The 27094-nt window shown below is 45.1% G+C and overlaps 1 protein-coding gene and 5 non-coding genes across 39 annotated transcripts in view; all 6 read left to right on the plus strand.

Moving 5' to 3' along the window:
- ZNF740 (zinc finger protein 740) overlaps positions 1 to 27094 on the plus strand; it is a 75826-nt gene that overhangs the window by 26289 nt on the left and 22443 nt on the right. For 19 of the 34 annotated variants that reach the window (XM_040340642.1, XM_040340640.1, XM_040340652.1 and 16 more), the window contains 9 exons: positions 339 to 395; positions 4908 to 4969; positions 12800 to 12861; positions 15623 to 15684; positions 16722 to 16832; positions 21019 to 21201; positions 24095 to 24175; positions 26000 to 26123; positions 26200 to 26318. In XM_040340642.1, the coding sequence (XP_040196576.1) occupies positions 16809 to 16832; positions 21019 to 21201; positions 24095 to 24175; positions 26000 to 26123; positions 26200 to 26318 (531 nt within the window). In that variant the 5' untranslated portion in view covers positions 339 to 395; positions 4908 to 4969; positions 12800 to 12861; positions 15623 to 15684; positions 16722 to 16808. Of the gene's footprint in view, positions 1 to 338; positions 396 to 2391; positions 2454 to 4907; positions 4970 to 12799; positions 12862 to 15622; positions 15685 to 16721; positions 16833 to 21018; positions 21202 to 24094; positions 24176 to 25999; positions 26124 to 26199; positions 26319 to 27094 lie in introns of all 34 variants that reach the window. The other 15 variants (XM_040340645.1, XM_040340655.1, XM_040340665.1 and 12 more) reach the window with 10 other exon arrangements.
- On the plus strand, positions 563 to 693 carry LOC120929756. Its single transcript, XR_005747459.1, has one exon. It is a non-coding gene; the product is annotated as a small nucleolar RNA SNORA63 (small nucleolar RNA).
- LOC120929755 lies at positions 2611 to 2741 on the plus strand. Its single transcript, XR_005747458.1, has one exon. It is a non-coding gene; the product is annotated as a small nucleolar RNA SNORA63 (small nucleolar RNA).
- LOC120929751 lies at positions 5145 to 5275 on the plus strand. Its single transcript, XR_005747454.1, has one exon. It is a non-coding gene; the product is annotated as a small nucleolar RNA SNORA63 (small nucleolar RNA).
- On the plus strand, positions 13046 to 13176 carry LOC120929753. Its single transcript, XR_005747456.1, has one exon. It is a non-coding gene; the product is annotated as a small nucleolar RNA SNORA63 (small nucleolar RNA).
- Positions 15856 to 15986, plus strand: LOC120929758. The gene has a single exon (XR_005747461.1). It is a non-coding gene; the product is annotated as a small nucleolar RNA SNORA63 (small nucleolar RNA).

Below are 27094 nucleotides of genomic sequence, written 5' to 3' on the forward strand. Positions count from 1 at the left end.
ACTTCTCACCACCTTCATCGCAGGAGTGAGCATTTTCTCTGATTAAAACCCTCTTTCTTTAAAGAAATCTGACAAGTGTTATTAAAATGAACCTCTTCTTAAACCTTAAAGGGGTTGTAAAGGTACTTTTTTTCCCCCTAAGGGAAAGACCCCCCCTTTTAAACAGTCTCATTAGGGAAACATAAGCTGAGGCTTTCAATCATCTACTGTTTGCTGGAGGGGGTGGGGCCTTCTTTTAGAACTGTCAGGCATGACTTGTGCAGAAGTCACACTCTGTGCTTTGGATTGAGACTAGTACACACTATAGAAGGACATGCTTCTTCATTTTTTCATTTCAGAGCTTCAACCGCAGAGTGCAGACAAGGAAAACACTGCATTTCTGACAGGATCCACAGGTATTTCATTTTTTTATTAATATTTTTATTTTTTTGCATTTATCCGCTGGAAAACATTGTATTAATAAGCGGATTAATATGGAGCAATTTGGAGAAATGTATTTTTGGGGTTTTGTTTGCTTCCTTTTAAAAAAATAAATAGAAAACTTAAAGAAAGTGTCTTTGTTACGCAGGTTAAGTTACAGTATAGCTGTGAAGTGCTGTTCTGTCGTTCCCCCTGCAAATAATAAATTGCTTCCTACTATCCCTGTCTGTTCTGAAACAAATACAGCCGACAGGGACACTTGGTCTCAAACAAGTAAAAAAAGTGTTTTGATTTATCGTTGATAAGTGTGATAAAAGTATGTTGGCCTGCCGGAGATCCCTGCCCACTTTACCTCTGTAAACTACAGAATCCCTTCCACCTATATATGAAGATGAGGAGGGGTTGTTCTGTAGTTCTTACACGCTAGGTGTAGTGTTGATGAGACCGCTTAAAGTGGTTGTAAACCCTTACATATGCCTAGTGAAGTAACCAGCCTCAGGTGATACACAGAGATGAAGTACATCCAGAAGGTGTGGGTGGGGATCTGATGTCACACACTGCACACCATAGAGCAGGGAGCCGAGTGTAATCTGAGACCAAAGGGAAAGCCCCCCCCCCCCCCCCCCCCCTTAACCACTTCAGGCCCAGGCCAATTCTGACACTTTGCTCCTACATGTAAAAAAAAATCATATCAATTTTTTTGCTAGAAAATTACATAGAACCCCCCAAACACTATATGCTTTTTTTTTTTTTTTTTTTTTTTTAGCAGAGACCCTAGAGAATATAATGGCGGTCAATGCAACTTTTTATCTCGCACTGTATTTGCACAGCAATTTTTCAAACATGTTTTTTTTTTTTTTGGAAAAAAACAAAACGGTACATTTGGCCTAATTCTTTTGCATAATGTGAAAGATGAAGTTATGCCGAGTAAATAGATACCTAACATGTCACGCTTAAAAATTGCACACGCTCATGGAATGGCGCCAATCTTCGGTACTAAAATTTTTTTCCATAGGCGATGCTTTAAATTTTTTTACTGCTTACATGTTTTGAGTTGCAGAGAAGGTCTAGAATTATTGCTCTCTCTAATGTTCGCTGCGAAATCTCACATGTGTGGTTTGAACACCGTTTTCATATGTGGGTTTGCTTCTGCGTGCGAGCACATGGGGACAGGGGCACTTTAAAAATGTTTTTTTTTTATTTTATTAAAAAAAAATTATTTTGACACTTTAATTAAATTAAATTTTGATCACTTTTATTCCTATTACGAGGAATGTAAACATCCCTTGTAATCAGAATATGTCATGACAGGACCTCTTTATAGTGAGATGGTGTCAATAAGACTCCAAATCTCACCTCTAGGCTGGAAAGCCTAAAAAAAAAAGCAGAGGCAGCGCCGTTCTTTTGAATGCAGAGGCTGGGAGTGACGTCAAAACATCGCGCCCGACCTCCGACGATCATAGAGACTCCGGCAACCATCTAGTCTGCGGGAAATCTCTATGATTAGCATCCAGGCCCGCGGATCCGTTCTCCAACTCACCGATCGCATCGATGAGTCGGGAGAAGCACCGGAGGGGGGGTTGTCACTTTCCGCCGCCCGTAAGGACGATCAAGCGGCGGAACAGCTGTAGGGAATCGCCGACTGAAAACGGCAATATCTGAATGATGCCTGTAGCTGCACCAATCATTCAGATATACCACCACAAAGCCCAGGACGTCATATGATGTCCTCTGGGCGCCAAGTGGTTAAACAGTCTCATTAGGGAAACATGAGCTGATACTTTCAATCATCTACTTTATGGTGGAGGGGGTGGGGCTTTCTCCCAGAACTGTCTGGTGTTGGCAAAGACTGTCAGGCACGACTCTTGCAGATAGGTGATGGAGGTGAGCGGATAGAAGTCACACTCTGTGCTTTGGATTGAGACTAGTACACACTATAGAAGGACATGCTTGTTCATTTTTTCATTTCAGAGCTTTAACCACATTGCAGAGTGCAGACAAGACAAATACTGGATTTCTGACAGGATCCACAGGTATTATTTATTTTTTTACACTTATTAATCCACTGGAAAAATGTTCTCATTGGTATAACGAACAGATCAATATGGAGCCATTTGCATAAATGTATTGTTGGGGTTTTGTTTTCTTCCTTTTAAAAAAATAAATGGAAAACTTAAAAGTGTCTTTGTTACGCAGGTTAAGTTACAGTATAGCTGTGAAGTGCTGTTCTGTCGTTCCCCCTGCAAATAATAAATTGCTTCCTACTATCCCTGTCTGTCCTGAAACAAATACAGCTGACAGGGACGCTTGGTCTCAAACAGGTTGAAAAAAAAAGTGTTTTGTTTTATCGTTGATTAGTTTGATAAAAGTATGTGGGCCTGCCAGAGATCCCTGCCCACTTTACCTCTGTAAACTACAGAACCCCTTCCACCTATTTATTGAAGATGAGGAGGGGTTGTTCTGTAATTCTTACACACTACAGTGCCTTGCGAAAGTATTCGGCCCCCTTAAACTTTGCGATCTTTTGCCACATTTCAGGCTTCAAACATAAAGATATAAAACTGTAATTTTTTTTTGAAGAATCAACAACAAGTGGGACACAATCGTGAAGTGGAAGGAAATTTATTGGATATTTCAAACTTTAACAAAAAACTGAAAAATTGGGCGTGCAAAATTATTCAGTCCCTTTGTCCCTTTACTTTTAGTGCACCAAACTCTCTCCAGAAGTTCAGTGAGGATCTCTGAATGATCCCATGTTGACCTAAATGACTAATGATGATAAATAGAATCCACCTGTGTGTAATCAAGTCTCCGTATAAATGCACCTGCACTGTGATAGTCTCAGAGGTCCGTTTAAAGCGCATAGAGCATCATGAAGAACAAGGAACACACCAGGCAGGTCCAAGATACTGTTGTGGAGAAGTTTAAAGCCGGATTTGGATACAAAAAGATTTCCTAAGCTTTAAACATCCCAAGGAGCACTGTGCAAGCGATAATAATGGAAGGAGTATCAGACCACTGCAAATCTACGAAGACCTGGCCGTCCCTCTAAACTTTCAGCTCAAGGAGAAGACTGATCAGAGATGCAGCCAAGAGGCCCATGATCACTCTGGATGAACTGCAGAGATCTACAGCTGAGGTGGGAGACCCATAGGACAACAATCAGTCCCTGTATACTGCACAAATCTGGCCTTTATGGAAGAGTGGCAAGAAGAAAGCCATTTCTTAAAGATATCCATAAAAAGTGTCGTTTAAAGTTTGCCACAAGCCACCTGGGAGACACACCAAACATGTGGAAGAAGGTGCTCTGGTCAGATGAAACCAAAATTGAACTTTTTGGCAACAATGCAAAACGTTATGTTTGGCGTAAAAGCAACACAGCTCATCACCCTGAACACACCATCCCCACTGTCAAACATGGTGGCAGCATCATGGTTTGGGCCTGCTTTTCTTCAGCAGGGACAGGGAAGATGGTTAAAATTGATGGGAAGATGGATGGAGCCAAATACAGGACCATTCTGGAAGAAAACCTGATGGAGTCTGCAAAAGACATGAGACTGGGACGGAGATTTGTCTTCCAACAAGACAATGATCCAAAACATAAAGCAAAATCTACAATGGAATGGTGCACAAATAAACATATCCAGGTGTTAGAATTGCCAAGTCAACGTCCAGACCTGAATCCAATCGAGAATCTGTGGAAAGAACTGAAAACTGCTGTTCACAAACGCTCTCCATCCAACCTCACTGACCTCGAGCTGTTTTGCAAGGAGGAATGGGCAAAAATTTCAGTCTCTCGATGTGCAAAACTGATAGAGACATACCCCAAGCGACTTACAGCTGTAATCGCAGCAAAAGGTGGCGCTACAAAGTATTAACTTAAGGTGGCTGAATAATTTTGCACGCCCAATTTTTCAGTTTTTTATTTGTTAAAAAAGTTTGAAATATCCAATAAATTCCGTTCCACTTCATGGTTGTGTCCCACTTGTTGATTCTTCAAAAAAAAATTGTTTTATATCTTTGAAGCCTGAAATGTGGCAAAAGGTCGCAAAGTTCAAGGGGGCCGAATACTTTCGCAAGGCACTGAAGGTGTAGTGTTGATGAGACCGCTTAAAGTGGTTGTAAACTCTTACTTATGCCTAGTGAAGTAACCAGCCTCAGGTGACACAGAGGTGACATAGATCCAGAAGGTGTGGGTGGGGATCTGATGTCACAAACTGCACACCATAGAGCAGGGAGCTGAGTGTAATATGAGACCTAAGGGACCCCCCCCCCCCCTTTTAAACCGTCTCATTAGGGAAACCTAAGCTGAGGCTTACAATCTGTTGTATGGTGGGGCTTTCTCCCAGAACTGTCTTGTGTTGGCAAAGACTATCAGGCACAACTCATGCAGATAGGTGATGAGAGCGGACAGAAGTCACACTCTGTGCTTTGGATTGAGACTAGTAACCACTATAGAAGTATATGCTTCATTTTTTTCATTTCAGAGCTTCAACCACATTGCAAAGTGCGGACAAGGAAACCACTGGATTTCTGACGGGATCCACAGGTATTATCTTTTTCTTTTTTGCACTTATCAATCCACTGGCAAAATGTTCTCATTGGTATAACTAACAGATCAATATGGAGCAATTTGGACAAATGTATTTTGGGGTTTTGTTTGCTTCTTCTTTTTTTTTTTTTTTTTTTTTAAATAGAAAACGTTAAAGAAAAAAGTGTCTGTTACGCAGGTTAAGTTACAGTATAGCTGTGAAGTGCTGTTCTGTCGTTCCCCCTGCAAATAGTAAATTGCTTCCTACTATCCCTGTCTGTTCTGAAACAAATACAGCCGACAGGGACGCTTGGTCTCAAACAAGTAAAAAAAGTGTTTTGATTTATCGTTGATAAGTGTGATAAAAGTATGTTGGCCTGCCGGAAATCCCTGCCCACTTTACCTCTGTAAACTACAGAACCCCTTCCACCTATATTATGAAGATGAGGAGGGGTTGTTCTGTAGTTCTTACATGCTAGGTGTAGTGTTGATGAGACCGCTTAAAGTGGTTGTAAACCCTTTCATATGCCTAGTGAAGTAACCAGCCTCAGGTGATACACAGAGGTGACGTAGATCCAGAAGGTGTGGGTGGGAATCTGATGTCACACACTGCACACCATAGAGCAGGGAGCTGAGTGTAATCTGAGACCTAAGGGAAAGCCCCCCCCCCTCCTTTTAACCACTTCAGGCCCAGGCCAATTCTGACACTTTGCTCCTACATGTAAAAAATTGCTTGAAAAATTACACAGAACCCCCAAACACTATATGCTTTTTGGCAGAGACCCTAGAAAATACAATGGCGGTCAATGCAACTTTTTATCTCGCACTGTATTTTCACAGCTATTTTTCAAACGTGTTTTCTCTTGTCGTCCATGGACGGACACAGCCTCTTCATTCATGACAAAGTGGGTTATGTTCCCTGTTTACAGGAGAGGACTAGGCAGAACACGTTAGATACATATACATGTCATTTTAAAAACAGAGCTGAACAGCCCCGCCCAGGGGGCGGTCCCTCCGGACATAACCCTCCTCCCAGCAGCATGCAGCCTCAGTTTCGTTCTGCCTAGCAAAGGAGAAGGACGTATGGCTCCCTTTGGGCCCAACGCCCGAAGAAGGATTTTGTTTTATTTTTCTATTTATTTTTATTTTTCTACAACCGTCAGCTGAGAGACAGGCTGGATATTATAGATCCTTGTAGTCTTCTCAGTTCGGCCAGCGAGCGTGGGCACACCCTTGCAAAGAGGCTGGGTCTGCCACGACATGCCCCATGACTCCTGGGGTGGCCAGTGAGCTTTGCTCCGAGGTCCGCACATGACTGAGCTGTAGTGTTGTCTCACTCACAGTGGACCGGGCTGACGGCTACCTCCATTGCGGTTATATGCCTGTCTGGAATGCACCAGTGAGTCGTCGCAAGGACGGGTAAGTACAGTCCCTTCCTCTGAGGTGGGGTGGTACGGCTGGGCATTCCTGGGGTTTGGGTATCCTCCCTTCCCTGCTCCCCCTTTTTTCCCTCTGCTGTGCATGCTGTCGGGATGGGGCGGGGGTGGGGACACCTGGTGGAGTGTACTGTGCGCCTGGCCTATGTGTCTTTTTTCTTTTTTTTTTACTTTGGAGTGTCACTTTTTTTTTAAGGTTTGGGGGCTGAGCAGCCTTTCCTGGCTTTCTCCCCTTTTTAAATGCTGTGTTTGCCGCGTTCTGGCGGCGCTGGAGCCATTTTTTAGTGGGTTTTCAATTAACATTGAAAATCCCATTGGCGGCCATTTTGCTGTAGCCGCACCAGGCTCCACGTGGACGCTCGGCGGCCATCTTGCTTGAGTCTATCGGCCTCTAGCGGTGGTTTTCACGGCGCGCAACGCCGTTCTCCTCACAGCATTCCACTACCTCACGACTTCTCCACACATCACACACGCTGTGTGCAGGACACGGGCAGCGGCGCGGAGCAGTTCTTCTCCGGTGGTGAGTCCCCTGTACACCTCCCCCCCCCGGTCAGCGCAGCAGGAGTGGTGGGTGGCTTTTGTGTTCATTCTGAACTGGGCCCTGGGAGCTTTTTTCCTCAGGTTTAAAGGAGTCAGTATCTAGTCCTACTTCCCCCCCAGCATGGCAGAGGCAGCTGGTACCTCTGCTTCTGCACTCACTATAGACTCCTTGTCGGCAGTCCTGGAGACATTTGTGGCCAGGGTGGAAGCGGCATGTGGCAGTAAAGGGGGTAAAAAGCGCCCCCTCCCTCCGCTATCCCCAGGGGAATGTTCAGACTCAGACCAGGACCTGGCTGCGCAGGTGCCTGGTTCTGTTGTATCTGAAGACGTGGACCAGGACCTTCCTGAGGAAGACACTGTAACTGGGTCTGGGCATGATAAGGCACTTGTCAGGGAGCTTATCAATGCTGTAAGGGACTCCCTTAAGCTAGATAGTACAGCTGAGGTATCCGCTGAGGGCTCGGTCTCTTTTGGTTCTCACAAATTAGACCGCTCTGTTAAGGTTTTTCCTTATGTGCCCTTCTTTGATAAATTCATTGATGCGGAATGGGAAAAGCCGCAGAAGGCTTTTGTAGTCCCTCACCGCCTGGCGGTTCGATACCCCTTTGAGGAGAACGTCTTAAAGAAGTGGGCTTCTCCTCCGGTGGTGGACCCTCCGGTCGCCCGGTTAAACAAAGTGACCACTCTCCCTGTAGAGGGAGTTCCTGCTTTTAAGGATCAGACTGATAGAAGATCTGAAGCACTGACCCGCTCCATGTTTACCATGCTGGGGTCTGCCTTGCGGCCTATTGTGGCCACTGCCCTGGTGTCTCAGATACTTACTGAGTGGGCAAAGATTTTGCGCCAGGCTGCGGAGGAGCACCAGCTCCCATCCGAGGTAATTAGACTGGCTGACCAACTGGTCCAGGGCCTTGTCTATGTTTGTGACGCTTCACTAGATGCAGCACCCTTGGTATCCAGGGCCTCTGTCTCGGCGGTGGTTTTACGCCGCCTCCTTTGGCTAAAATGCTGGTCTGCGGACCAGGCCTCTAAGAAGGCCCTGGCGGATTTGCCCTTCAAGGGTGAGAGGCTTTTTGGGTCTTCTCTGGACGACATTATCAAAGATGTCACAGGAGGGAAAAGCACTTTCCTCCCTCAGTCCTCCAAGGGGAAGGAACCCCGCCGCAAGCCGGGTCCTTCTTTTCCCGCACAGAAGCGCTTTTTTCGTCAGTCAGGGCCCGCGGGTAAACCCTCCCAGCCCGACAGGGGCCCAGCTGGGGGACAGAAACGTCCCTGGGTGCGTAAGCCAAACACGCCGGCACCCAAGCCCGCAACTGCATGAAGGCCTGCCCCCGCCCGACTCATGGGTGGGGGGACGGCTTCGCAGGTTCACAGCTCGGTGGACCTCTCTGCTCTCCGACCGATGGGTCTGCGAGGTGGTCTCTTCGGGGTACAAAATAGAGTTTCTTTCCTATCCCCCAAACAGATTCTTTCCCTCAAGTCTCCCTCTCCTACCAGCTCGTCGGGCTGCCCTGTTAGGGGCAGTAAGGGACCTGCTAGGTTGCGGAGTAATTTTACCTGTTCCGCAGGACGAGAGGTTTCAGGGTTTTTACTCAAATCTGTTTGTGGTCCCGAAGAAGGACGGGTTCCGCCCGATCCTGGACCTCAAGGCTTTGAACGTCTTTGTGAAGGTCAGAAAGTTCCGCATGGAATCGATTCGCTCGGTGGTAGCTGCGCTCCACTCGGGGGACTTTCTGGCGTCCTTGGACATCAAGGACGCATACTTGCATGTCCCAATCTGCGCAAGTCACCAAAGGTTTCTGCGTTTTGCTATCGGGGAGGATCACTATCAGTTTGTGGCCCTCCCTTTTGGCCTGGCGTCAGCGCCAAGAGTTTTCACCAAGGTGCTCGCGCCGATCCTAGCTTTGCTGAGACAGCGAGGCATTGCCATCGTGGGCTACTTAGACGACCTCCTTCTGAGAGCAGCTTCTGCCTCGGAATTAAGGGAGGACGTGTCTATAACCAGCCAGACCCTCCAAGAGTTCGGGTGGGTCTTGAACATTCAGAAATCGGTCCTGGTTCCGACTCAGCGCTTGGAATACCTGGGACTGATTCTGGACTCCTCGATGGCGAGAGTTTTTCTACCCCTGGAAAAATTGCAGACGCTCCAGTCTGCTGTGAGAGTTTTGACATCCCGAAAGTGGTCGTCTCTTCGGTTTTGTATGCGGGTTCTGGGCCTCATGGTAGCCTCGTTCGAGGCGGTACCGTACGCCCAGTTCCATACCCGAGTACTACAGAGGGAGATCCTGTCCAAGTGGAACAGATCCCCATTGTCTCTGGATCGTCGGATTCAGGTCAGCAATCTGGTCAGGACTTCTCTGAATTGGTGGTTGAGGTCCCCGGCTCTTCGAGCAGGGAACTCTTTTCTCCCCCTCCAGTGGACCGTGGTTACGACGGATGCCAGCCTCTCGGGCTGGGGGGGCGTCTGGGGGGTCCAGTCGGCCCAGGGTCGTTGGACCCTAGCAGAGTCCCGTCTACCGATCAATGTCTTGGAACTTCGGGCAATCAGGCTATGCCTCTCCTCGTGGTCAAGGAGGTTACAGGGCCGCCCGATCAGGATTCAGTCGGACAACGCTACGGCGGTGGCTTATATCAACCATCAGGGGGGAACCCGAAGCTCGACTGCAGCGTCCGAGGTCGCTCACATCCTAAGGTGGGCAGAAAGAAGCGTGCCGGCTCTGTCGGCGGTCTACATCCCAGGCGTGGAGAACTGGCAGGCAGACTACCTGAGTCGCCAGATGTTGGACCAGGGAGAATGGTCGTTGCATCAGGAGGTGTTTCAACTCATTTGCAGGAGATGGGGATATCCGGATGTGGATCTCCTGGCCTCTCGTCTCAACCGCAAGGTGTCGAGGTTCGTGGCCAGGTCCAGGGATCCCTGGGCAGATGCGTCAGACGCGTTGGTAGCTCCATGGGGTCAGTATCGATTGATCTATGCATTTCCCCCACTGAAGTTGCTGCCTCGACTGCTCCGCAGAGTGGAGGCCGAGGGGATCCCGATGATCCTAATCGCCCCGGATTGGCCCCGGCGTCCGTGGTACGCCGATCTCGTGCGCCTAGTGGCGGATACGCCCTGGCGGCTGCCAGTGCGGGAGGACCTACTGTCCCAAGGTCCTATACTCCATCCTGCTTTACAGACGCTGGCTTTAACGGCATGGCTATTGAAAGCCAGGTTTTAAGGGACCGAGGTCTTTCCGACTCGGTCATTCCAACTATGCTGCGGGCTAGGAAGTCTTCCTCTAGGAAGATTTACCATCGCACTTGGAAGGCCTACATCTCTATGTGCGAGGAGATGGGTTGGCGTCCACGGACGTATTTGGTATCCAGAATCCTGCTGTTTTTACAGCGTGGCGTGGATCAAAAGCTCGCCTTAAGCACCATTAAGGGTCAGATTTCAGCCCTGGCTGTGTTCTTTCAGCGGCCTTTGGCGGCCCATTCGCTGGTGGGTACTTTTGTGCAGGGGGTTCGTCATATTCTTCCCCCTTTGAGACCACCTCTTCCCCCATGGGATTTGAATCTGGTGCTCTCGGTTCTTCAGAAATCTCCCTTCGAGGACATCAGAGAGATCCCTCTCTTGACGCTTTCTCAGAAGGTGGCCTTCTTGGTGGCGATTACATCTGTCAGAAGGGTTTCTGAGCTGGCGGCCTTGTCCTGCAAGTCACCATACTTAGTTCTCCATAGGGACAAGGCGGTGTTACGTCCGCGACCTTCCTTTCTTCCGAAGGTGATTTCATCTTTTCACCTTAACGAGGACATTGTACTTCCGTCCTTGTGCCCTAAGCCGGTGCATCCTAGGGAGGTTGCACTTCATTCCTTGGATGTGGTACGCGCCCTGCGGGTGTACCTGTCAGCTACGGCTCCGTTTCGGAGGTCGGACTCACTTTTTGTGTCGGTATCTGGTCCACAAAGGGGCCTGGCGGTCTCGTCAGCCACCATTTCTCGGTGGATCAGACAGATTGTCATACAGGCTTATGCTCTTAGGGGGCGGGCGCCCCCGTTTCCGGTTACGGCACATTCCACCAGGGCAATTGGTGCTTCCTGGGCTTTCCGACATCAGGCGTCTGTCTCACAGGTGTGTAAGGCGGCGACTTGGTCGTCCGTTCACACCTTCTCAAAATTTTACAAGGTTGATGTGAGTGCGTCTTCAGCTGCTTCCTTCGGCCGCAAGATTTTACAGGCGGCTGTTTAAAGTTGCATCTCCTCCGTTGAGGAGCTCTGCCTGTTTGGGGTGAAGTTGTGTGTGTTTTTATTGACTGATACTGTTCCCACCCCTCATTTTTTTGACACTGCTTGGGGACGTCCCACTTTGTCATGAATGAAGAGGCTGTGTCCGTCCATGGACGACAAGAGAAAATAGGATTTTTTGTACTCACCGTAAAATCCTTTTCTTTGTCGTCCATGGACGGACACAGCACCCACCCCTCCTTTTTTTGGGTTTGTACTGCTTGTTACGAACTGAGGCTGCATGCTGCTGGGAGGAGGGTTATGTCCGGAGGGACCGCCCCCTGGGCGGGGCTGTTCAGCTCTGTTTTTAAAATGACATGTATATGTATCTAACATGTTCTGCCTAGTCCTCTCCTGTAAACAGGGAACATAACCCACTTTGTCATGAATGAAGAGGCTGTGTCCGTCCATGGACGACAAAGAAAAGGATTTTACGGTGAGTACAAAAAATCCTATTTTTTTTTTTATTTGGAAAAAAAACAAAACGGTAAAGTTAGCCTAATTCTTTTGCATAATGTGAAAGATGAAGTTATGCCGAGTAAATAGATACCTAACATGTCACGCCTAAAAATTGCACACGCTCGTGGAATGGCACCAAACTTCGGTACTTAAAACATTTCCATAGGCGACGCTTTAAATTTTTTTACTGCTTACATGTTTTGAGTTGCAGAGAAGGTCTAGGGCTAGAATTATTGCTCTCTCTCTCTAATGTTCGCTGCGACATCTCACATGTGTGGTTTGAACACCGTTTTCATATGTGGATTTGCTTCTGCGTGCGAGCACATGGGGACAGGGGCACTTTAAAAAAAAAAAAAAAATGTTAATTATTTTATTTAAATATTTTTATTTTGACACTTTAAAATTTTTTTTATTTTTGATCACTTTTATTCCTATTACAAGGAATGTAAACATCTCTTGTAATAGGAATATGTAATGACAGGACCTCTTTACAGTGAGATATGGTGTCAATAAGACCCCAAACCTCACCTCCTAGGCTGGAAAGCCTTAAAAAAAAAAAAAATGCAGAGGCAGCGCCGTTCTTTTGAATGCAGAGGCCGGGTGTGACGTCATAACATTGTGCCCGACCTCCAACGATCATAGAGACTCCGGCGACCATCTGGTCTGCTGGAAATCTCTGTGATTAGCATCCAGGGCCGGCGGAACCGTTCTCCAACTCACCGATCGCATCGATGGGTCGGGAGAAGCGGCGGGAGGGGGGGTTGTCCCTTTTTCGCCACCCGTAAGGACGATCAAGCGGCGGAACAGCTGTAGGGAATCGCCGACTGAAAACGGCAATATCTGAATGATGCCTGTAGCTGCACCAATCATTCAGATATACCACCACAAAGCCCAGGACGTCATATGATGTCCTCTGGGCGCCAAGTGGTTAAACAGTCTCATTAGGGAAACATAAGCTGATGCTTTCAATCATCTACTTTTATGGTGGAGGGGGTGGGGCTTTCTCCCAGAACTGTCTGGTGTTGGCAAAGACTGTCAGGCACGACTAATGCAGATAGGTGATGGAGGTGAGCGGATAGAAGTCACTCTGTTCTTTGGATTGAGACTAGTACACACTAGAAGGACATGCTTATTCATTTTTTCATTTCAGAGCTTTAACCACATTGCAGAGTGCGGACAAGAAAAATACTGGATTTCTGACAGGATCCCCAGGTATTTCATTTTTTTTTTTTTTTTTTTTTTTTTTTTTTTTACACTTATCCACTGGAAAAATGTTCTCATTGGTATAACTAACAAATCAATATGGAGCAATTTGCATAAATGTTTTGTTGGGGTTTTGTTTTCTTCCTTTTAAAAAAATAAATAGAAAACTTAAAAACAAAAAAGTGTTTTTGTTACGCAGGTTAAGTTACAGTATAGCTGTGAAGTGCTGTTCTGTCGTTCCCCCTGCAAATAATAAATTGCTTCCTACTATCCCTGTCTGTTCTGAAACAAATACAGCCGACAGGGACGCTTGGTCTCAAACAGGTTGAAAAAATAAAGTGTTTTGTTTTATCGTTGATAAGTGTGATAAAAGTATGTTGGCCTGCCAGAGATCCCTGCCCACTTTACCTCTGTAAACTACAGAACCCCTTCCACCTATATTATGAAGATGAGGAGGGGTTGTTCTGTAGTTCTTTAAACACTAGGTGTAGTGTTGACGAGACCACTTAAAGTGGTTGTAAACCCTTTCATATGCCTAGTGAAGTAACCAGCCTCAGGTGATACACAGAGGTGAACTAGATCCAGAAGGTGTGGGTGGGGATCTGATGTCACAAACTGCACACCATAGAGCAGGGAGCTGAGTGTAATCTGAGACCTAAGGGAAAGCCCCTCCTTTTAAGCAGTCTCATTAGGTAAACAAAAGCTGAGGCTTACAATCATCTACTGCGGGGATATGCAATTAGCGGACCTCCAGCTGTTGCAGAACTACAAATCCCATGAGGCATAGCAAGGCTCTGACAGCCACGAGCATGACACCGAGGCAGAGGCATGATGGGATTTGTAGTTTTGCAACATCTGGAGGTCCGCTAATTGCATATCCCTGATCTACTGTATGGTGGGGCTTTCTCCCAGAACTGTCTTGTGTTGGTAAAGACTATCAGGAACGAGTCATGCAGATAGGTGATGAGAGCGGACAGAAGTCACACTCTGTGCTTTGGATTGAGACTAGTACACTAGTACTAGTACACTATAGAGCAGCCCTCAAATTTTCCACTTGCCTGCTCGCATTTTGCAAGTGGAAAATTGTTTCGGGCGAGAAGCTGGAAGTGGGGGGGGGGGGGCGCGGGCACCGCCGGCATGCGGGGATTGATCGGGAGCTGTTCTCCCATCGATCACCCCGGAGATGCTGCGGGATTACAGAGCTGATATGCACTGTTACCGCTGACTTTGCCTTCGCTCCGTTCGTGGTTACACAGCCCCGCCTCCTGACCCCGCGTCTGTATCAGATAGACAGAACACGTCCCAGCATTGGACTGGCATTCTGTCTATCTGAAACAGGCACTGGGTCAGGAGGCGGGGCTGTGTAACCACGAATGGAGTGAAGGCAAAGTCAGCTGTAACAGCACATATTAGCTCTGTAATCCCGCAGCATCTCCGGGTTGATCGATCCATACCCGCATGTAGCTCTGTAATCCCGCGGCTTTTCTCTACTGACCAGGGCAAGTGGTGCTTTATTCCCTTCAGGTACACTTTACAGTAGAACTCCACTGAGGACTACCTACATCCAAGTCGGCAACATAAAATTACCCTCACAAGTTTAAAGCAAGTACACCTTGTTCCTTAAAAGTGCCTCAGTTTCATACATGCATATTTTTTGTGTCCTACAAATTATTTCGTGGAAACGCGGGAGAAAGTCCAGTTCCAGGTTGTAGTTGCGAATTCCACAGGTCTCGCACCTCAGCACTAGTCACTCAGTCACATCTCTACCACCCACCCTTTCCTGACCATGCACAAAGCCCCAGCCTACGTTTTGGTAATTGCCAGGAGGAGAGGGGCTAGAAAGGTGATCAGCATCCAATATTTAAATAGAAGTAAGCTCATTAACATGGACCTTCACCCTCCAGGGAATCTTCATTCCTTTTGCTCCCCACCCCCCTTTAGAAAGTTTTCAGGCTGCCCCCAGGCTGCCCCCAGGTGCACAACATTTGTCTAGGCAAATGACACGCAATGTGCTCTTTGCCACCTGGGATATGCATGTCACATACTCCATTATCTTACCTCTGCACAGGCGAGAACAGGTTGCAATGGTGGGCAGAGGCTGCAATGGTGAGGACAGGCCGCAATGGTGTGCACAGGCTGCAATGGTGGGCACAGTGAGGACAGGCTGCAATGGTGGGCACAGTGAGGACAGGCTGCAATGGTGGGCACAGTGAAGACAGGCTGCAATGGTGGGCACAGTGAAGACAGGCTGCAATGGTGGGCACAGTGAAGACAGGCTGCAATGGTGGGCACAGTGAAGACAGGCTGCAATGGTGGGCACAGTGAGGACAGGCTGCAATGGTGGGCACAGTGAGGACAGGCTGCAATGGTGGGCACAGTGAAGACAGGCTGCAATGGTGGGCACAGTGAGGACAGGCTGCAATGGTGGGCACAGTGAGGACAGGCTGCAATGGTGGGCACAGGGTGGACAGGCTGCAATGGTGGGCACAGGGTGGACAGGCTGCAATGGTGGGCACAGGGTGGACAGGCTGCAATGGTGGGCACAGGTGTGGCTGCACTGATACAGTTTGTAACTTAATTCTGCATAAAACATGTGTCATTTCATGAGATAATTTGAGGGCGTGTTTAAGGGCAGAATTAGGGGTGGTGCAGGGTAGGGATTGGTTGGGTCAACTGGTGGCGAGTAACCTTTAAGGCCTGGCTAGTCGCTCAGGACTTGAAATTTTGAGCCCTGCTATAGAGGACATGCTTGTTCATTTTTTCATTTCAGAGCTTTAACCACATTGCAGAGTGCGGACAAGGAAACCACTGGATTTCTGACAGGATCCACAGGTATTATCTTTCTCTTTTTTTGCACATATTCTGCTGGCAACATGTTCTCATTGGTATAACTAACAGATCAATATGGAGCAATTTGGAGAAATGTATTGTTGGTTTTGTTTGCTTCCTTTTTTTTTTTTTTTAAATAGAAAACGTAAAAAAAAAAAAAAAAGTGTCTTTGTTATGCAGGTTAAGTTACAGTATAGCTGTGAAGTGCTGTTCTGTCGTTCCCCCTGCAAATAATAAATTGCTTCCTACTATCCATGTCTGTTCTGAAACAAATACAGCCGACAGGGACGCTTGGTCTCAAACAGGTTGAAAAAAAAAAAGGGTCAGATTGTATATTGTTGTCTATTCTCTGACAGATCTACAGTTATCTGCTGCTTGCTATTGCAATGTTTTACAGGCACAAAAAAAATTAATGCACATATTTTTTATTTATTTTTTTGCAAAAAGTGAACTTATCCTTAGAGTATAGTTCTTGTGATTTCATATTCTTTGACCCAGCCCATTACAGCTGGAGCAAAAAAATTGTGCCTGTGGGTTCTGTGCACCTTCTGCCTGCTGATCTTTGGCTAATTGTCTTGAATAGATTTCCTCAAACTATTGCGATCACTTTTGAGATCAGGATGTGGGTTGGGTCGAATCGATGGCTCCCCATGTGCACAAGCTGCGCATAGCTATTCAGACAAAATTAAAGATGTACTAACTATGATATTTGCACAACATGGTAAGGGTTTGTTCTGTAGTCCTTACACGCTAGGTGTAGTGTTGATGCCGCTTAAAGTGGTTGTAGCTACTTTTCCTGATACTGGGGTTGATTTCACTCTACTGCAAGTGCACTTGTAAGTGCAGTCGCTGCAGATCTGAGGGGAAGCTCTGCTGTTTTTATTATCCAATGTGCAAGCTAAAATGCTGTTTATTTTTCTTTCCCCCGGTCTACAGCGACTGCACTTGTAGTGCAAAGTGGATTTGCCTTTAGTAAATAACCCCCAATGTCTCTTTTCTATGATTACAAGTTAATGCACAAGTTTTTTTTTTTTCTGCAGGGCTGTTATGAACTGATTTGTGGCAAGAGATTTCAGAACAGATTTGTGGCCCTCTCCCCTGTACTGAACATTGACAAGTGACTCAAGATGGCTCATTTAAACAGAAACGCAGTGAGTACCACCAATTATATTACCGTTTACTGTTCATGCTGAGAAGAGTCCACAGGGGGGGAACGGGGGGTAACAAGGGGAAAAATAATGAATTGGGAGAGGAGGAATGGGAGGGGAAAAAATAGGGGGTGGGGAAGAAAATTATATTTGATATTTTTTCATATTTTCTAATATTTTGTATTCTACCTTTGTTGTGTTATCAGTGCCTAGAAAAGTCCAAATCAACACCTCCATGCCTGGTGACCATTTATGGGTTAGACAGCACTAGCGGCCCTCACCCTTTGTTCAAACGGCCAATTTTGCATAATTTATTATGGATGATGGCACTTGTTTGTTGTAAGTTTGATAGGTTTTAATTGAGGCTACACTCAAAATTTTGTGACACTTCTGCTACTGTCGCACAGCATGAATGAGGCCTCTTGTGGCTCTATGGGTCTCCAAAGGTGCTCTGCCAGTGTCTGTGGTAACAAAAAAAGATGAAGAGGGTGCACCAGCCTTGTGCATTATCCCAAGATAATTTATTGATAAACGGTAAAATACTACTCCCAAACGTGATGAATAAAAGCCTCTAGAAGCCACTAAATTGTGGCAATCCGTCTCAGAACTGTCTCCAGAAAGCAGAGGGAAAGACCTCCGAACCACTGCTGGCTGACGCGTTTCAAAGGAGTACTGCTTCGAAACGCGTCGGTTACAGTGGTTCTGAGGTCAGTTCCAGGACTGATTGCCTCAATTCAGTGGCTTCTACAGGCTTTCATTCACATCTTTTTATATATATATTTTTTGTGACTACTGGGATACAACCCTATCCAGGAGGGCAGCAAGGCCAAAGACACTATCACTTGAGTCACTGATCGCCCAGTTATCGCACTTATACGCTGGAGTGTGTGTTTGCTATCACAAGTGGGTCTGTGATGGCTTTCTGTAAAGTTTAGAGCAGGAGGAGATCAGGGGACATCTATTCCCCATCTCCCCTGCAACCAATCAACCTTAAAGTATAACATCACGTCTGTGACGGTATTGGTATGATATCCCCGTCAAAGATTCCCTTCTTCCATAAGAACATCACCCAATATTCCACTAGGAGGAATATTCCTGAGATCGCCCATTAAGCCACACATGAGTCCAGGCTTACTGCTAGAACAAGACAGACTTTAATGTTATATCACACAGCTTATATGTAATTTCCAAAACTGTTACAATGACAAATCTCCGCCCCCTCACACTGGGGCTTCCATACAGATGATTAGGCAGACACGACGGAGCCGATCAGTGACGCTCGACCCCGCATATAGAGAGATAATTACCACAATGGAGCAATCAGAATAATTAACACAAGCCACTTAAACACAGATCTCCTTCACACAACACAATAGATCAATTAACCTTTAGAAATAGTGAGGGGACATTAGCACGTCAATAACCTGTTAGCCGAGGACTGAATCACACAGGGCAAGCAGGGAGAATTAAACTGAGACATATAGGCAAATGCATCACAACGTCCACATTCAGGGCTGTCATTTCCAGGTTATTGTAGCCAGAGAAGCAGCTAATCAAGCATGATCTGTTGCACACAGACCCAACGTCCGTATGCATTTTCTTTGCTGCGCTAACTTGTGGGGATGGGGGCATTTTAAATTATTTTCTTTTAACGGTAATAGGTGGTGACAGGTACTCTTTATGGAGGGATCGGGTCTAAAAGACCCCCGATCCCTCCTTTGCATTTCAAAATATTCAGATCGCCGAAAACAGCGATTCTGAATACTGTATATTAAATCCGACGCCGTTGGCAGCCGAATAAACCGGAAGTGACGTTGTGATGTCACTTCCGTGTTTACATTCAGGAGATTGGAACAAAGCTTTTTGCAGTTTGTGGCGTGGCGCTTCGTGGATCGGGTCTCCCGTTCGAGACGGGAGGCCCGGTAAGAGCGGCAGAGGCGGCGGGAGGGGGGGATGTCCCCTCCTGCACCTCCAGGATAAAAACCGAGCAGCTTTGAGGCACATCGGTTATTATCCCCGGAAAGCCGATCGTCCACTCTAAACGATGCCTGTAGCTGTGGGCATCACCCCGGTATAACCCCCGAAAGCAGAGGACGCATATGTGCGTACGCTCAGCGGCAAGGGGTTAGACACAAAATAAAAATGGCTTTTGGCAATAAACATATGGTAGTGGAAAGTCCACAATCGCATACAACTAAAGCCCAATTAAACAATCGGGTTCCTAAATATTTTAATCCGAGGGCCCAAACTTTAAAATTTTTTACTGTACTGGGACCCAGGAAGAGAATAATTAGCAATACGTCAACAAAGACAAGTAACCATGGCTGAAAAATAAAACACACACACGTAGTAAATGTATGCGTCTCCTCTCAAGTATAAGCAAGTTAGAGAAAAGCGAACATGTTGGTAATAATTATACTTTATCTGTATACATGGAACCTTGGATTACAAGCATAATCCGTTCCAGGAGAATGCTTGTAATCCAAAGCGCTTGCATATAAAAGTGTGTTTCCCCTATAGAAGTAATTTAAAACGAAGATAATTTGTTTCTCATTGATTTCTATTGTATGCAAAACCGAAAGTGGCCCGATGTGGGGGGGGGGGGGGGGCCAGAGAGACTGAGACCTCTCGGATGCTCTCGGCAACCCTTGGAAAGGTTCGGGAACCAAGTATTTCCGAGTGCTTCCGAAACAGCTCTGGTGCCCCCGCACCTGCTCGTTTTGCTAGACAACACTCGCAAACTGAGTCAGGATTTAAAAAAAAAAAAAAAAAAAGCTTGTATTGCAAAACGCTTGTTAACCGTGTAACTCGCATTCCGAGGTATTACTATTAGAGGTCGACCGATATATCGGTTGGCCGATATATCGGCCGATATTTGGCGTTTTTAAATTAATCGGCATCGGCCGATTTGTGCTTTAAAAAAGCCGATTGATAAGTTCAGCACCGCGACTTGCAAAAAGCATCTGCAATACAAGTCAATGCAAGTGCTTCCCGTAGAAGACCTTCTCTCTCTCTCCTGGGCAGACTGCCAAGTTTTTAGAAAAGATATACAATGTTGCTACTTATCAATTAACTGAACTCCGTGTAGGAGAATTCTCAGTTTAACCATTTAAAGGCTAAATCTTTTTTTACATTTGTTGCTTACAAGTAAAAATCCTCTATTTTCTGCTAGAAAATTACTTGGAACCCCCAAACATATATTTTTTTTTAGCAGAGACCCTAGGAAATAAAATAGCGATTGCTGCAATATTTAATGTTACACGGTATTTGCGCAGCGCTCTTTCAAACACATTTTTTGGGGAAAAAATATACTTTAACAAATAAAAAATAAAAAACTAAACAGTAAAGTTAGCCCATATTTATTTATTTTTCGACAAAAAGTTTTCATTACCTGTTTTTGTGTATTACATTTTATATATATATTAGGCTGGCTTCACACTGAAGCGTCAGCCGCGGTGACGGTCTAGCCGCGCTATTTGTAGCGCGGCTATACCATCGTTTTTACCGCGATATTCGGGCGCTAGCGGTGAGGTTTTAACCCCCGCTAGCGGCCGAAAAAGGGTTAATACCGCCCGCGTTGCGGCGGTATTACCGCGGTATTACATCGGTATTACCGCGCTTTCCCATTGATTTCAATGGGAAGGCGCGGTATAGGAGCGGTGAACACACCGCTCCTATACCGCGGTAAAGAAGCGGCTAGCAGGACTTTTCGAGCGTTCCTGCTAGCGCGCCGCTTCAGTTTGAAAGCCTTCGGGCTTTCACATTGAAGAGTACAGGGCATGATTTTTCATGCAGTATAGCAGCGCTATTTTTAGCGCTGTACCGCATGAAAAACGTCCCAATGTGAAAGGGGCCTTACACAAAAACAGGTAATGAAAACTTTTGGTTGAAAAAAAATAAATATGGGCTAACTTTACTGTTTAGCCCAAAAGCGCCTGAAAAATCGGCTTAACATATCGGCCCAAAAAAATCGGCATCATAAATCGGCTATCGGCCGCCGTGATTTCTAAATATCGGCATCGGTATCGGCCAGAGAAAAACCCATATCGGTCTACCTCTAATTACTATTCCTACTATGTTGCGTATAGCTGTATGCTCAACTCAAATTGGTTTTCCTGTATAATGTTAGATGTTCTGTTGTCATATCTGTAAATAATTCTGTATAATTTTTGTTGTATTCATGTAATAGTTACAGCGCCGTCTGCTGGGATGTGAAGGAATATCGGGTTTGAGTCTTCTGCACTCGGCAGCTGGTAAAAAGCTGGGGATGTTGAGTGCCAGCCTGTCACATACCATAGGAAACAATGAAGGAGCAGATGATGGCGATGATAATGTAGAAGAAATAACTGAAATCTCAGACACAGAGGAAGCGGTATGTTATGAAGTAAAACGGGTCGAAGTTGTTACATGCTGCTTGTAATCATTTCTTGTTTTAAGGTGACATTCCAGGCAAAACCTAACAGGTCTTAAAAATGCCCCTCCCTCCTCCCGCTCCAGTCTGGTCATGTGATCTTTTTCCCTAGTGTTAGTCGGGAGAGACTGGATAGACTATAGTAGCCAATGGGTAAAATTACCACTTCAAGCTTTACCAGCCATTGTCGAGCTTCTCTCCTCTCCTCTCCCTTGCAACCACCACTGGCTGCCACGAGTTCACAGGACCGAGGCAGGCTGAAAAAAGTTAGCATATACACATTTTCTACCCAGGGTAATCAGCATAGGCGTTATAAAGGGGGAGGGAGTATTTTTAAGACTTTAATTTCAGTATGATTTTATCAGTTTTTCTAAACAAAATTACAATAACACATTTAAATCTTTCAATATTGTTAGATCTTTAATATATAGTGGCAAGTACAAACATTACAACTATACAGTGTATATAATTCAGCATAAACATCACACAGCTATGCTAAAAACTGTATAACATAAGGAAGTCTATCACAAGGAATTAAAACAATGTACATAGCTTTTCCTAAATACCTTAACCACTTCAGCCCCGGAGGATTTGCCTGGCCAATGACCGGGCCATTTTTTTGCAATTCGGCACTGCGTCGCTTTAACTGACAATTGCGCTGTCGTGCGACGTGAATCCCAAACAAAATTGACAAAATTGAGCTTTTTTTTTTATGGGGCATTTTAATTTTTTGCGCTATAAAAAAAGGCATTTTTGAAAAAAAAAAGGTGGGAAATTAAAGGAATACCTTGAGTATTTCTGATTTAGAGAGATTAACTTTTAAAATTACTGAGTAGGCCAAACCTATTGATTCTTGAATAGAAGGCATTGCTATATGAGCTTTAGTAACACAGGGGATCACATCAGACTTTAAAGGGCAAGTATATACACATTTCTTACATAGATCAAGTAACATGGGTGTTTAAAAGTGGGAGGGAACATTTTTAAGACTAGTTAGGTTTATCCTGGAATTCTACTTTAAATACAAATATTAATGTTTTAGAACCTTGGTGGAACTGAAAATTGTAGGTACTTTTAAAGTGCGGTTCATGAAAGAATTATTGTTTGGTTATTGTATACTGCCCAGTTCAATAGATTTATTCCAAATCCACATGCTTTTCTTAAAGTGTTACTAAGCCCACAACAGTAAAATCGGTGTGTATATGCAGTAAAACATGCTAGTTATGCTCACTATGGAACCTAAGGGGTTAATCCTCTGCATTGTGTAAAAATGCTGTTTGGTCTTGTCTTCTCTGATCCTCCCCTTCTTCCAGAGTCCCCAAACCATCTCCGGGTAGTACAGAGGCTAGGGGACGACAAGCTGCACATGCTCAGTTTGGTGTGTGTTGCTAGAGTTTTTTTGTTATGTGTGTGTGTGTGTGTGTTTTGGGAGATTGCATGTGATCAGCACAAGGCCATTCGGCACTGTTCAGACAAAAGGTCAGGGGTCCTGCATTCTCATGGGAGAATGAAAACTCCTACAAGCTTTAACCAGAAAGTCACAAGACTGCTCTAACTGCTTGTGGGAAAAGGTATTTAACTGTTTATATTTAGTAAAACTATTGCATTTTCATGTTCTGTGTACTTTGGGAGACCGGATATAGTGCATGCAGGGTCCTGGGTTTAGTAACACTTTAAAGGGTATCTAAAAAATATATTTTTGCTTGTACAGTTTAATTGTCACTGGGACAAATAGTGATGATAAATCCACAATTTTATGATGGCACTGGAGCCAGGTGTTGGTAAATCTTCCACAGGAGGCACCTTTTCTGGTTACAGCTTAGAGCAGTGGTTCTCAACCTGTGGGTCGGGACCCCCTTGGGGGTCAAATGATGATTTGCCAGGGGTCACCAAATCCTGGGCTGTTCCTGAAGCCTGCACCACTTTCCCAGCCTTCTTGTGGCTGCCCAGCAGGGCTGTCTCTGGAGCCAGTTGCTGCCATTAAAAGTCCCCCACTACAGTTCTCAGATCAGCAGACCTTGATCAAGAGCACCTAAGTTGGCTGATCAGAACTCATTGCCACTCATCCCAACTCCTTGCCAGCACTGCCACTCATCCCAACTCCTTGCCAGCACTGCCACTCATCCCATTCCCCCCATCAAGGAATACAAATAGAGAATACATGGAAGGGAGAGAAAAAGAGGAGGAAGAAAGAAAAAAAAAAGGAGAGAAAGAATAAGAGAAAAAACAAGAGACTGCTAGAGAGAGGGGGGGGGGGGGACAAGAAATGAGGTTAGGGAGAGATAAAAGGGAAAGAAAGGAGAACAAAGAGAAAGAGTGATGCATCCTAAAATGTACCATATGAGGTTTTAATACTGTACGAGTGGAAGGAAATCAGGGAGCGCTAAATTGCCGTGGGTTGGGGCACAAATTACTTGCCTTGGGTGCTGACAACACACACTACGAAAATAATTTTACTGTTGGGGGTCCCCACAACTTGGGAAATTTTATCACGGGGTCACGGCACTAGGAAGGTTGAGAACCACTGGCTTAGAGGGAGTTTTTGTCTTTGCTTTAGATGGAGTTCAAAGGATTTCTTGTCACTTTTGGAAGAGAGTAGATCTCTTGCCATTGGAACATAAAAAAAACCTGTTTTACAGTGACTGTCAGTACAGTGTTGAAAGTAAATGTAACCCTAGTCTGTAAAATGTCTAGCGGCCATATGTTTAAACTTTGCATTGCAGATCCCTGACAGATGCAGGTATCTCACTCTACCAGGTGTGTGGATTACAATCTCCCCTACCACATGTTGTGGTTTATGCCTCTTACTAATGCAAATTCCTTTCTTCTTCTTTTTTTTTTTTTCTGTTTGTAGGAGACACATAAAGAAGCTCCAAAGCCAATCGTAAGGGACCAGCCTACTTTGGTTCCCAAAGTCAGCAAAAGCCACAAGAAGGTATGGATGTAAAAGTGATTGTAAAGACTTATTTTTTAAATAACTAACATATACTTGCCTCCACTATGCAGTTAGTTTTGCACAGAGTGGCCCCAAATATCCTCTTCTGGGGTCCCTCTGTGGCTCTCGCGGCTTCTCCCTGCATCAGATAACCCCCCTAAGAGAAGCGCTCTCCCGGGGGGGGGGGGGGGGTTTACCTTGCGCGTGCGCTCCCGAGTCCAGCATTTGCGTCCATAGACACGAATCCTGGACTCGGACCTAACTCCTCCCCCTGCGTCATTGGATTTGATTGCAGCGGGTGCCAATGGCTGCGCTGCTATTAATCTATCGGGGACAGCGCATCCCCGCCAAGGGAAATTCTGGGCTCAGGTAAGTAAAATGTGGGGAGGGGGTCCGTCGCTGCCTGGTGTTTCACCTCAATGCATAGGATGCCTTAAGGTGAAAAAACACGAGGGTTTACAACCCCTTTAACCACTTAAGCCCCGGACCAAAATGCAGCTAAAGGCCCAGGCCAGGTTTTGCGATTCGGCACTGCGTCGCTTTAACAGACAATTGCGCGGTCATGCAACGTGGCTCCCAAACAAAATTTACGTCCTTTTTTTCCCACAAATAGAGCTTTCTTTTGGTGGTATTTGATCACCTCTGCGGTTTTTATTTTTTGCGCTATAAACAAAAATAGAGCGACAATCTTGAAAAAAATTCAATATTTTTTACTTTTTGCTATAATAAATATCCCCCAAAAACATATATATATAAAAAAAAAAAAATCCTCAGTTTAGGGCGATACGTATTCTTCTACCTATTTTTGGTAAAAAAAATTGCAATAAGCGTTTATCGATTGGTTTGCGCAAAATTTATAGCGTTTACAAAATAGGGGATAGTTTTATTGCATTTTATTTTTATTTTTTTTTATTATTTTTTTTACTAATGGCGGCGATCAGCGATTTTTTTTTTTTTTTTTTTTTTTTGTGACTGCTACATTATGGCGGACAGTTTTGACACATTTTTGGGACCATTGTCATTCTCGCAGCAAAAAATGCATTTAAATTGCATTGTTTATTGTGAAAATGACAGTTGCAGTTTGGGAGTTAACCACAGGGGGCGCTGAAGGACTTATATTTCACCTAGTGTGTGTTTACAACTGTAGGGAGGTGTGGCTGTAGGTTTGGCATCATCGATCGTGTCTCCCTATAAAAGGGATGACACGATCGATGCAGCCGCCACAGTGAAGCATGGGGAAGCCATGTTTACATACAGCTCTCCCCGTTCTTCAGCTCCGGGGAGCGATCGCGAGAGGGTGGCTAGAAACGAATAGCCGCCCCCTCATCACGGATCGCTCCCAGACGATTTCCTACCGCCGGGGGGGGCTGGGTCCCAATCGGACCCGCGGAAAGGCAGGGACGTACATGTACGCCCATCTGCTTGTACGTGCTATTCTGTGGACGTATATGTACATGCGGCGGTCGTTGAGTGACAAAGAATTCTATGTTCTTTAGCTTTTTAGATTGAAGAAAACAATGGGGGCATTCTGTGAAATCCTATTTTTAAATAATTGGGTTTTCTGGAAAATAATTTGATTTGTTCCTATATTTTCTGGTTTCATATATTGTACAAACTTATAAACAGGCATTCCCCTTTGACCCTCTGCAAGACTGCTCTTTTACATTTGGCTTCTCGACTGTATGTATTAAAAACGAAGATTTTTATTACGTTTTTTTTTACTTCTGCATCATGTGTAAGATCATTTATTACCCAATCGCATCCATATATAGAAAAACTATAAAACATTTCAAAGACTAGAGAGCCATCAATTCTATGTTGCAGATTGTCTTAGCAGAGGAGAACAGTCCATACTCTCTACATATCCCCAAGAATTTCATCTGTGAGCACTGCTATGGGGCCTTCAGGAGCAGCTACCATCTTAAGAGGCATTTGTACATCCATACAGGTAAGGTAAAAATGTGCCTTTGACTTTGTCCCGTGCGTGGATTATATCCTCTGAGTGATGATGTATCATTTTGTAGGAGAGCGTCCATATGAATGTGACATGTGCGATATGAAGTTTATTCAGAAGTATCATCTGGACAGACATAAACGGGTCCACAGTGGAGAAAAACCGTACCAATGTGAGCGATGCCAGCAGGTAAATATTCTCATCTACACTATATATTTTTTTAAAATATATAAATATATATAAATATATATATATATATATATATATATATATATATATATAATGTTATAGCAACTAAATGCTAAATAGATTATGTACCTAACATTTAGACTAAGATGTTAAGGCCTGTCAGTCAAACATGTTACAATTTTCAAATGCCCAGTGAAGAAAAGGTAGTCATTCCATGTTGTGCGCTAGGACATGGTCTTCCAGGCTGCAGAACATGGGATTTATGAGCTCCTGGATAGTGCCATTTTTGTAAAATATCGAAGGTGAGATTGCCATGAGTAAATACCAAACATGTCAAGCCTTAAAATTGAGCGGTAACTAAAATTGTCCATAGTCTTTGCTTTATGGGCTGTCAGCTTAGTGTTAACTGTGAATGATGGACCTAGAAGTATTGCTATCGCTTCGATGTTCACAACAATATTTAACATGTTGTCCTATTTGTATAAAGACTCACGTGGCACGTTTGCGTGGAGGTAGGGGATTTAAATAAAAAAGAATAATTCTTTACCCTCTATTGCTATCATAGAGGGGTCCAATTGCCGGGGATGCATGGCGGTGGCAGTTGGTTAAGAAAGTCAGTACCTTCGCAGGCTGTTGACATTTGATCACTTCCTACAGAAAAGCCCAGTGATGGCTAATCCGATTTAGGCCTGGTTCACACCTATGCAGGTTGCAGTTTGTATATTCCAGGTGCGTTTTGTGTTTTTCAATGCACATTTTTTTCCTCCATTGAAGTC

The sequence above is a fragment of the Rana temporaria genome, chromosome 2 (assembly GCF_905171775.1).
Source record: "Rana temporaria chromosome 2, aRanTem1.1, whole genome shotgun sequence".
Lineage (NCBI taxonomy): Eukaryota > Metazoa > Chordata > Amphibia > Anura > Ranidae > Rana > Rana temporaria.